At 38.8% G+C, this 12,249-nt stretch overlaps 1 protein-coding gene across 1 annotated transcript; it reads right to left on the bottom strand.

Moving 5' to 3' along the window:
* Positions 1-2,213: 2,213 nt before the first annotated feature.
* On the bottom strand, positions 2,214-11,167 carry LOC119746067 (regulator of G-protein signaling 9-binding protein-like). Its single transcript, XM_038222848.1, has 7 exons — positions 10,953-11,167; positions 8,623-8,778; positions 7,320-7,486; positions 6,113-6,243; positions 5,458-5,593; positions 4,951-5,098; positions 2,214-3,468 (listed from the first exon to the last, which is right to left on the bottom strand). The coding sequence occupies exons 2-7, from the start codon at positions 8,743-8,745 to the stop codon at positions 3,343-3,345; spliced, it is 831 nt and encodes a 276-aa protein (XP_038078776.1). The 5' UTR covers positions 8,746-8,778; positions 10,953-11,167; the 3' UTR covers positions 2,214-3,342.
* Positions 11,168-12,249: the final 1,082 nt, after the last annotated feature.

Here is a 12,249-nt window from a genome sequence, read left to right on the forward strand (position 1 = left end):
TCCATAAAAAGCCAAATTTTGATAAAAATGCAAGGCTAACCCCTTACGTTCTTGATTTTTCAGAAAAAGAAATATTTTGCCCAATTTTGATAAAAATGCAAGGCTAACCCCTAAATTTTGGATTTTCCATAAAAAGCCAAATTTTGATAAAAATGCAAGGCTTACCCCTTACATTCTTGATTTTCCATAAAAAGCCAAATTTTGCCCAATTTTGATAAAAATGCAAGGCTAACCCCTTACATTTGTAATTTTCCATAAAAAGCCAAATTTTGATAAAAATGCAAGGCTAACCCCTTACGTTCTTGATTTTTCAGAAAAAGAGATATTTTGCCCAATTTTGATAAAAATGCAAGGCTAACCCCTAAATTTTTGATTTTTCAGAAAAAAGTCAAATTTTGCCCAATTTTGATACAAATGCAAGGCTAACCCCTTACATTTGTGATTTTCCATAAAAAGCTAAATTTTGCCCAATTTTGATAGGAATGCAAGGCTTACCCCTTACATTTTTGGATTTTTCAGAAAAAGAGATATTTTGCCCAATTTTGATAAAAACTGCAAGGCTAACCCCTTACATTCTTGATTTTTCAGAAAAAGCCAAATTTTGCCCAATTTTGATAAAAATGCAAGGCTTACCCCTTACATTCTTGATTTTCCATAAAAAGCCTAATTTTGCCCAATTTTGATAAAAATGCAAGGCTAATCCCTTACATTTGTGATTCTCCATAAAAAGCCAAATTTTGATAAAAATGCAAGGCTAACCCCTCAGGCCAAAACAAAAGTCTCCGGTTTCTGGTATGGAGCTTGCCCAAAAAGTGGTGCGGTGACGCAGCTTTTATTTGTTTTTTTACCTGTTTTTTTTTGCCTCAAATGTCGGCTGATGACTGCAAATGGTGCCCGGCTAAACTTATTGCAAATATATGAAAGTCCAGAGAGGCCACATAAAGCTTATTCACGATCATAACCCTATCTAAAAACACGTTAAAATTGTGCAGGAGCAGGATTCCAATCAAACCAGTGAGTTTGGCGGTTTTGAGACATCATCTTTTATGGAATTTTTTTTTCTTTTCATTTTGCCGACGCGCATGGCTACGGCGACACGCGCGCATACCAGAAACTGGAGACTTTTTTTTGCCTTATATACAATACAGTAGTTACTTTCACAGTCTCAGATACTATGTACATCAACGTAGATATTCCTTCATAAAATGACCACAGCAGTGGCAATACTGAATAATAAAATACCTCCATTACAAAATGTGTGTATCATATATTAATGTTAAATCTTTACCTTTCTATTTGTAATATCTATTCACAAGAAACAACTTTTTATTGCACGTCGATAATGAATATTAGAATATTTGTTTTTGTCTCAGTTTTAGGTCTTAGTTGTATGAAAATGAATCATTGTAATTAATGCTAACACAACATTATGTGGAAATAAGTCTTAAAAATTGTTTAAAAAAAAATAAAACTCTGATAAAAGAATGGTCACAAAACCATTTACCATGAGTATACTGTAAATTTTGGAATGTTTCTTTATGAAATAAGTGCACCATTACTGTAGCACACAATGGTTTAAATGGCAATATTTAGTCATGTTAGGTAACAGTTGCTACTATGTAGTGATAAATATCTTCTTATTCAACGAATACTTAAATTTCTGGACTTCCTTGATAAACCATGTTGAACACATTTGCAATACCCTGAAACCTAATTGAGTTGAAAGTTTAAAAAAATCTAAATGGGTAATTCCATTGTTACGGATGTAACTTTCAGAGCTAAAACCCAATTTGAAACAACACAATAAAATACTTGCAGCAAAAGCAAATTGTACATATGAAACAACTCTAGCTTGCCCTTAATGTACAACGTGACACTGTTAATGTAGTGTTAGCTGACTTACTTGAGACATAAGCTCATAAGCTGTGTTTTGAAAGACCGTTACGGATGGTACGCTTTGAGACATAGATTTTGATTTTCAGTATTCAATGATAACAGTCTTTGAAGTTCCTTGCAAGAATTTCATGAAATTACAATGTTGTGGTAGATATAGGTTCACTCTATAAAAACACCAACGACATTTTGAAAACAAGATACTGTGATGCAGTGGATACATCATGTTTTTGTTATTAAAATGTTACGGATGTTACTGAACTAAACTACACCTACATGTACGTGATAAGAAACATACTTGATCATGATATTCTCGTTTAGCATTTTACACGTGAAAACAAGATGCCAAAATGACTACCTAAAATTTTTAATTTTAGCCCCAAAATCATTTACAAAAACATACATTTAACCATTTTTTACCTCATCACTGGTACACCACTCAAATGAAAGGTCTTGTTTGCCCCTTTTATTTGATACCACATTTTAGGTTGTGATGCTTGTAGTTCTGAAGATTTAATAAATTATCAAATTTTCAACCATGTCTATTTTCCGTGGAATTGCCCAAATTCAAAAATAGTACCTTTTCCTAAAGACATCTATCATTATACCGTGGTGTGCCATCCTCAATTAATTCAAGAAAAAAATACGAATGACTGGAGCAAATCGAACTTGCTGGTCGACTAAAAAACAAAATGAAATGAGTTAAAATGTGTCATCCAGTAAGGATTTCATCTGCACCAATCAATTATTAGGGAAAAACCCAAATGGTCCACAAGATGGCATAATTTGGCAATACAATGTGTTGACAGATCTCCGTGTTTTCAGAACGTCCATTCAGTTCAATTTAGTTCATTTAATGAACTGTGGATAATTATGTTTTGGAACCCAGCCTAAATTATACATCAGCCAATGCAAAAAAGAAAAAAAGCCAATGTAGTTTTTCACTGTTTAATCATTGCACGTATTGTCTTTGTCAAAATACAACGGGGAAAGAACTTGAGTTGGTTCTTTATTCAGTGACACAAGTTTAGGCGTCAATAAATACTGTTACCTGGAGTTGTAACATTGCAAAAAAATTCATTTATATACACCAAAAAAATATATGAAATGCTGTATTTTTAAATACTGCTGAGTACTCAAAATGTTCAGTGCATTAACACATTGTTAAGGCCATATCGTACTTCTCGGCCCTGCCCGCCATCCCACTTCGCCCAGTCCCTTCCCTTTTTTGATGTAATTTTAAAAAATATAATACGATTCCTTTGGGAAAATAGTACGATAATTATTATACTGGCACACAGTTCTGGGAATGCTTCACGGGACGTGTACAAATGCTGCATTTTTTTTTAACCAGGATTTCTAATGGGAACTCAGAAAGTGTTGCCATCAAAGAGACATTGCGCAGATCGCCTGTCACTTGATACATTGCGATCAGGGCAGCTAAGTACCTTACTTATTTGTGTCAAACTTGACCAGGCAGACCACCAGCACAACGGTGAAGGCAACCAGTGAAAGCAGGGCGATGGATACCAGGCAAATACACTTGCGACGCTGGTGGGGGTCATAGGTCGTCTCCTACGGCAACAGAAATATGGAAGTCTTATGTTAGGCATTGTTCAAAAGGTATATTGGAAAATCGCAGAACTATCAGGAAATATCTCACAGCAAAGTTGGAAGTCCTCATCACAAGTCAATCTCATTTAATCCAATTTCTAACCATGTATATCCACGAGGATTTAAAAACAACCTGGAATATTTTGAATGCTTATCATGGAGGTGTCAAATATACTTGGGGGCTTCTGGGTTGTGATCATCGCAAAACGTTGCACACCTTGCATGCAAAGATTTATGAAGTCAATCCAACCCACTGTATAAATTACGCACTGTTTTGTTACGTCCACATTTGCAGTCCAATCCATTGCAAGAAAGTCACAAGTCAAATCACAATTCAGGTCAAAGTAAACAGCAACCTCGTCCCCAGGGTGTCGAGCAGTACGCGCCCACCACTACCTGCTCTCTCACCCTGGTATTGGATCATTTGCATGTGCAAGATTTTTGAACACGTATGCAAATGAGGAATAGTCTGGTGCCTGGATATGCGTTACACATTAGCGTTTGTTTTTGTATGCGGTGTCTGGGGTAAAATCAGAGTCAATTCGTAGCAGCGCGAGCACGGTGTGAGTTACGAAAACACGATTTTTGAAATCAAACTGTTACGATCTTATCGAGACAACATGCAGTATCATATTTCATATTAATATGAGCAAATTGGAAAGGAAATTAGTATTTTCGAGAAGGCATGGACGAATGATCGCGAAAACACGTACTGCACGTTGTGAATAATAGCACCAAGTACACGATAAAAATCCATTACTAGCCAATTGCGGTATCCAATCAGGATACAGGAAGAAAGTTTCCTATCCAGGGTTTACTATTGGAAACCGTGTTGGAAATAAAGTAAGCACTGGGGACGCGGTTGAGTAAACAGGGGATGGAATGCCTTTGTCATGATTCACTGGAAAAGCTTTTGGCTAGACTAAACACTTGACGACCTGTGATTGACTTGTGACTGACTTGAAGGACTTGACTACATCTCTAAGGCCATCTCAGAGTTAAGGTCGGTTCATATGTCACGCAAAAGCAAAGCCACTTTCCCAACTTCAACAATTGAAGTTTCATGGTAAATGTGATGTCCGCTGTTACCCTAACAAATTCGCTTTGCACTGAAATTCCTGTCAAGTATGAACTGGCCTACATCATTTCACACGTGTGATGCAAGGTAGCACTCTCAGTGATTCTGTGATTCTGAAATCTTACTGGCTGCTATGCACTTTGACTATGCTAATTTACCCATCCTGTGATTGGCCTACTTCTATGTATGTATGCGTCATGTAACATGGAATGAGGTGCGCTACTGGTGTGTGTGGACATTTAAATCAGATTGAACCCAACATCACAGGTCAATTGGCGAATAATATGCTGGCCAGTCCCAGCCACTAAATCTGCCGTGAGAGATTTAGCAGCTGTGTTGAAGACTTCCTCAGGGTGTGTACTCACCGTTCCGTTAGACGATGCAATATCGCTTAGCGAGGATTGAGACTTCTCATAGTCCAGCTTGTAGTCCAGTAAGGGCTCTATCATCCATGGTTTGATGTCTACGCGCCGCTGCATCTCAGAGATTAGATTCCTCAGCTCCAGGATATCTCTGGGGTTTTGGTGAGAACAGACGAAAAACACATTCTCATACATTGGTACCTCTAATACTTTTTGTTACAGCCAAGGGCAAATTTTGTTAAGGATCACTTCCTCAAACCAGTGAACTTTTGCCTACACACTAAAAGCAAAGTTTAGTACACTATACATGTGATTTGTGCTCGAACTACGATCCAACTGTATGAAGGTAGATTGCACTGTGTTACTTTCCCAGATTCCAAATACCCCCCCCAAGTTAAGTTTGTGGTACTGCCACCATCATACATTCCTTTCTTGCCCCTTTGCTACCCTCCACCCATTCCAACCCCCCCCCCCCCCCCCCTCCTTAACCTTCTGGTCTCTCTCTCTCACCTTTCTTGATTCTTCAAGTCTTCTCTCTCCAGCACCATACGATCTACAGACGGCACTTCAAGGTTCTCCACGTTGACTGGAATGTTGTCCACCCCGACTGGTTCCATCACGCCCGTGTTGATCAGAACGTGGGGGCCTGCAGGAAGTACAAAATCAATCACATTCACTCATAACAGAATCATACATGATGGGGCAATAATCACCCAGTAGACTCTGTGTAGCAGTGCTTATCTATAGCCTTACAGCACTGTAACCCCAGTTCAAATCCTTCCCAATTGATTTGTGGATTGGGTTTTCAGTCCCTGTTGTATGGGTTTTCCCTGGAATATATTAAGCAGGAAGTTTTTCCTCCCACTACTAAAGCTATATTTCTTTCCAATCCTAAATCACGTGGCCCAATGGAAATACGTTAAAAGACTTTTGTGTGCTTTTCCAGCCAAATGATACTCAATAAATGAAGAAACGTTGTTGCTTTTTAATTTAGGGATGGGATGGGGTTCGGGGTGGGGTTGGGGTTGGATGGGGTAGAAAAAGAGGAGGTAAGGGGTAGGGTGGGTCAGGTTGGGAAGAGGTGGGTGGGTTGGGATGGGCCAGGAGTTAGTTTGGGTGGGTTGAAGTAGCACTCTCCCTTATTTGCCAGCCCAGTCATACCTACCAGCGTGGATGGGGAATGCCCTCTCAAGCTCTAACGACTTGCGCAGGTGACTCTCATACAGCTCAGCACACGACACAAACATGTTCCACAGTCGTTCATAGTCCCCACGCTCAGACTTGAAATCAAAATCCCTGCAAAGTCATAAGGTGATGCAAATCTTTCATGTAAAAGCAATTCGTGTTAATTTAGCAAATAGTGGAAAAAGCTGGGGGAAAATGGAAAAGAAAAGGAGAGCACTCAATTGTTAAACCGGCTTTTTATTAACTGAAAAGGTTACGAGCAAAATGTTACATAATATGTCTAGTGCCTGACTCACCACTGATTTTCTGTTGATTTTTTCAGCTTAGCTGAAATTAGGTCTTAGCAAATTTATGTGTTGAAGGGAATATACAACATTTGATTTTGCTGTAATTTTCAGAAATGGATGGATTTGGGAGGTTAGTATTTTATAGCAAATATTGTTACAGTGACTTGTTGAAGTTTTGTATTAGTAGATGCTGGATAAAAAACAAGGAAAACAATCGTGTTCCTTTAAACTGGTTCCCTGACCCCACGTTAGATGAAAGGGAGCAATTTATAGACGTCGGGGAATGGTAAGGTCAGGGAATCAGTCTAGCTGGCTTGTACCCGTTCGTAGGTGTGTAATCAATTGCAAACAAAATCCAGACTAACTAAAAATGGTAAACTGGGTGCAGTATATGAAAACAGCCACTTTTTTCCCAACGCTGGTCGGCTGACCAGCATTGGAAATTGCTGCAAAAATATCACTTTACTTGAAAATGACAGCACACCTGGTTCCATGATTTTACAGGATGCTTTACACTGTCATTCACTAACAGTCCATTAAGGTATTTCATAATAATATGTAAGTTTTGTTTTTTGATGTTTTAGGCATGCAACTGGGAATTTAGAAAAAAAAACAAGGAAGTTCCAAGCCACACAGGACTTTGTACAGTGTTTTTCAATTGTAATGGCATTCACGAGAAGTCAAAAATGAGGAAATCAGCTGATCCGAGGAAGAGTTGCATGCCTGGATGTTTGCAAATATTGTATATTCCCTTTAGGCAAAAAAATCTGCAGAGAAGCAGCCGCCAGCAATGAACAGCAGGTGGCATTTTGGCCGGTAACCTATTACTGCTAAGCAGATATTTTTTGTGCTTAGCAGATTTCGTGCTCAGCAGCTAGGACCCGGGTGAGTGTTACTCACGCTTTGAGGTGAGGTATGAGCATTTGTTTGCTGCGTCTAGCCAGCTCCGATGCATTGTGTCTCGTCTTCTTGAGTTCATCTCGTAGGTACTCGGAATCGCTGGAGCCCCCGAGCGCCAGGACCAGATCGTGGTAGCGTGCCGTCTCAGTGTTAAACTCCTTAACAAGCTGCGGGGAAACATTTGGAACAAAAACATGTTTGTACAGAAAAACGCTTTCCCCTAAATTCCTTACCATTTTTGCTAAAATCTTTCCAAATCTTTTCAAACAAAGGCTTAAGCAGAGTGCTGTCTTGCCATATTTGGACATCTTATAGGCAACTTTAACCATTTTGCAAATATATGCAAAATAATCGGAAAACTGGCAATAACTGTACAAAATGGCACAGATGAGATGACACATTTGCCACTGGAAAATGTAAGTTTTGCGCACAATAATTTGAAAATGGCTGATAAAGATCTTTCTAGTGCCTGGGACTGTACGTGTTGGTAGGATGGTAGGATGGATCAAATGATGTTTGCTCTACAAGGCTAGTGTAGAAATATAATATAGTCCAATAATATCTACCACAGTCAATTTTGAGTGAGAACTTGCAAAGTGTCATATACCTTCACTCACTTAGAAAGCATTCATAGTTCAAACTTTGACAGAGCATATATATTTGTTTTTTGTTTAGACAAATACAGTACAATGTTATGATCAGTAACAAGTCAAACTGTAATTTCACCTTCTGTGCATTAATTACATAGTATTGGATGGCTTTGAGATGGATACAAGAATATATTGCACGAGCTATGACAATATTGCACGAGTCGAAATATTGTCATAGCCGAGTGCAATATATTCTTGTATCCTCTGGAGAAAAACAAGCCATCCAATATTATTATTATTATTATTTACATCAGGCTGACTTTATCTGCAAGAAATACAACTGAAAACACTGTCTTCATTTCATCTTTTTCGTCAAACTATTTGAAGCTGCCACTGTAATTGTTGACAACAGTGCGCGTATACCTGGCCTTCTGCGCGCTGCATGCGCGCAGCGTGTTCCGTGTTCGATGGTACGCGCGCGCTACGCTCTGTTGAGTGGTTGACAACTGTGACTTTCTATGCTCATGATCGTGCGGGAACCAGTGAAAATGCCTGGATGACTGCAATAATAGTATTATTGCAGTCAACCGGGTACTTTTACTGATATAATATTGCAGTCATCTGGGTACTTTTTATGAAAGCATACAATACGCTGATTTACTTTTACCGCTGGAAGCCTGATATAAATAATAATATTGAATATTTCAGCTTACGTTTTGGCACTCGTCTGTGCCACAGACTTCAATCTCGGCACTGTTCTCAGTATGCATAGTAGACTGCACCGGGGTACTGCTGTGACGTCGGATCACAGAATCCTCAATGTGGGAATGAACCATCTTGATGACAGTCACTCAAGCATCAAGGTGTTTCTGTGATTGAAGATTTACATACTTGTATAAGTTAAGAACATCTCATCAACGTGATGATATCCAATATTAGTATACAAGCTGCTAAGTTGTAGAAACAATGTGTACAAATTTTTTTTCATGTTTGTTTTTCTGGGGTTGCAGTGGAGCCCAGTACACAGAAGGAGTACTGTCCCATTTAAGTCTTAAATGGGACTAAGCTCACCAGATCAATATGTTCTACGAGTGTGATGATGTGTGACCATTAAAAACTGCATTAGTTCCCATGGCTTCAGTTTAGTAAAATCTTCCAGTTGTTTGGGATAAAAGTTCTCTGGTTGGTATTAGCCGGCCTATCTCTTTTCTTTCTTTTTTTCAGTCAAAATTTGACATGTTTCTCAGTCTCAGATTCATGTCTTTTCAACATTTTTGCAATGACTGACCTTTATTGAGATGATATCCTCGATGTAATGGTTTTCGAGAGTGTAAGATTTATTTCAAGCGAGAGAAAAACACTGACATAGCCTTCGGTTTCCAAATTTGTTGGGCTGGCGGTGGAACACGTACCGCACACACAAGAAATCAACTGGTTGTGTGTTATGAATATGCGCATGTGCGCCGCTACAAGGTCAAACCTCGCAAACTTGATGCCCTGAAAACAGGTGGGGCCAACACGGATGATATATGAAGAAAAAATGGCGTCAGGTTGCAACATTCTCTCCGGGCGCTGTACAATCTAGTTGGCTTTATCCGGCTGAATATCCATTATTGTTTTAAATCCAATCCTACATCAAATTGCAGAATATTTCGTCTTCTTTGAGTTAACTCCATCATCTTCTTAGGGAAAAAATGGAAATAATATTGGAAAGAATTTTGCAACCTGACACTGCTTTTTTCTTCATATATCATCCAAATAAAGGTCATTCATTGCAAAAATGATGATAAGACATGAATCTGGGACTGAGGAACATTTCCAATTTTGTAAGGAAATACTTAGAAAATTTTCTTGACTCTCCATAGACTTTGTACAAAACCACTGAAGTAGCGTCAGGTTGCAACATTCTTTTCATTTACTGGACTAGTAAATACTAAATTGGCCACATTTATGGGGCTAGATGAAGGTCAGTCAATGCAAAAATGAACCTTCAGAAATTAATGCTGCATGAAAATGCTTGGAATGGCTTTCTAAACATACAGTACATGTATGATAAGACATGAATCTGGGACTGAGAAACATTTCCAATTTTGGCGATCGTAAGGTGTAGGGCCCCTGTTTCGTTTTGATTAAATTAGAGTCAAATATATTTTTTATTGCTCAAAAATCACCTTAACAATCAAAAGCAGATGTGGCAAGATTACCAATATGCGAAGTTCACTAATTTTCCTCTGTATTGACTAACAAGCCCCCACATGTCATCAAAGTCAATTTGAGCAGTGAGAAAATACAAGCATTTTCTTAGAAAACACTTAATATTTTCAGTCCAATCTCATAGGGTTTGTACACAGGGTGTTGAGTGAACTTCGTATATGGAAATCTTGCCGCAGACTTTTCTCAATTCTAATGACAATTGTTTTGCAATTTTGAACAGAATCTTGGGGTAGGAATCACGATTTTCCTGCACAGTTTGTGCCTTGCGATTCAGCGCGCCGTGCGTGCTCACAGTACATCGCGCGGTGATCGCCATCTTTATCTTTGGGTCGCGTGTTGTCGCGCGCTGTCATTGTCATTTTACCCCCAAATTTCCCTCAAAAAATCAAAACCTGCCCTCTATCTATGACATACCTGTTTATTGAGAATGTCCCCAACTAGTTTGGTAGGTCCAATAATTTTTAAGTGGATTTTGTTCCCTTAGGAACAGGGCCCTACACTACACGATCGCCAATATCCGACTTCAGAAGTTCAGCCAGTTCAGGCGTCGATTGCTCAAACAAGTTTAACAAGGTTTTGGGGGACATTCCTCATTTTGCCTCAATAGGTCAGGTAGATACGGCCCCAAACCGCTGGACTCCTAAGCCAAGCAGGGGAAGATTCCCATATCTGGCCATCACTAGTCACCCTGTGCACAAACCGTATGAGACTGGTCTGAAAATTTCGAAGTGTTTTCTCAGTAAATTGATACATGATGTAGGCCTAGGTCACTGATGAAGGAAAAATTAGTGATGGCCAGATTTTATATGGGAATCTTTCCAAAACCTACCTTGCACTGCAGCTGCACATCAGTGATCCATTGAGAGCGTTTCCTTATAATATCTTAGTACAGGTAGGTATACTGCTGAAACGCGGAACACGACCTTAGTTAGAGTATTTCAATTATTTTCAGAATTTGTCTTGATGAGTGAAATAACAACCTCGATGATCGTGTAAAATATTCCTTCAACTCATTATTTATCAGTCTGGTGCCGTCTGTTTACACATGCTAAGAACACGAAATCAATCCTTGAAGTCTAGGTGATGTACATGACCACCAAGGGTTTTTAAACCTCGGTTTCGTATCGGTATAGGATCAAGGAGATGAGACAATCGACTTAAATGGACCCTTGCCTGGTGCTCTATTTGGGAAACATCAGTCACGTAATACACAATAATATGAATCGAAAGTTTAATTTACGTCCGCTTGTTATGGAAATTCAAAATTGAATGCTTCTAAATTATTTCGAAACCTGTTTTGAAGATGCAGCTGGAGAATGAAACCATAATTTGGAGAACCTCTTGTCAATTGCTGATGTACAAAGAGGGCGCTATGATGGATGAGCGAGGGAGGAAAAGTCAATGGGCCGAATACATAAAAAAAAAACTAGCAGTTGCTTATCATAAGCTTAAAGCATTCAATTTCTTCTTTTCTGCTACCCTAAAAGCAAATGTCGAGTTTCGGCCGCCGAAGTAAAATCTGGTAGCTGAAAAGCGTAAAAATGGAAATCAGTTGTCAAAACTGCTTGTCTGAAAAGAGCAGTCTCAGAGGGCTAATGGTTTCCGGACGATAACTCAAATACCTGACGTATCAAATTGAAATTTCATCTCGTTATTGGTCGTAATATATAACACAATTCTGATGAATATCGAACAATTTGTTTCAATAATTAAAATAGTATAATTATAACAAAACTATGTTGCATGCTAAGCGCAAAAAAATATGCCATCCGAAATGAAGCCAACGCGATGTAAACAAAGTTATTGTAAAGCACGAAAACTCAAGAATACTAAATAAAAAAAGAAAAAAAAGAAAGAAAGAAAGAAAGATGACAACCTCTTGTGGAGGGCGGGGGGGGGGGATCAAGCCCCCCCCCCCCAGGCCGCCCCCCCCCCCGGGTGTGGCACTGTGTTGTACTCTTTTCTTTAACGGTTTTTCTCGAATTTCAAATGTATTGTTTCGTATATCACAATCAATTATGCTACGCAAATTCAAATCAGTGCATTGTGTTTTTCGTGAGTTATCGTCTCCACAAAGATGCTTTAAGCTTTATCTTTTTTTCCATAAAAACAGTGATTCGAATTCG

Source organism: Patiria miniata, unplaced genomic scaffold (genome assembly GCF_015706575.1).
Source record: "Patiria miniata isolate m_02_andy unplaced genomic scaffold, ASM1570657v1 HiC_scaffold_7, whole genome shotgun sequence".
NCBI classification, from domain to species: domain Eukaryota; kingdom Metazoa; phylum Echinodermata; class Asteroidea; order Valvatida; family Asterinidae; genus Patiria; species Patiria miniata.

Bases quoted from the DNA above. Each gene is read 5' to 3' on its own strand.
- LOC119746067 (XM_038222848.1), bottom strand. From the start codon at position 8,745: ATGGTTCATTCCCACATTGAGGATTCTGTGATCCGACGTCACAGCAGT. The intron at 6,244-7,319 runs GTGAGTAACACT...ATGACTTTGCAG, and splicing joins CTCATACCTCACCTCAAAGC to GGATTTTGATTTCAAGTCTG. The intron at 3,469-4,950 runs GTGAGTACACAC...CTGTTGCCGTAG, and splicing joins TTGCATCGTCTAACGGAACG to GAGACGACCTATGACCCCCA.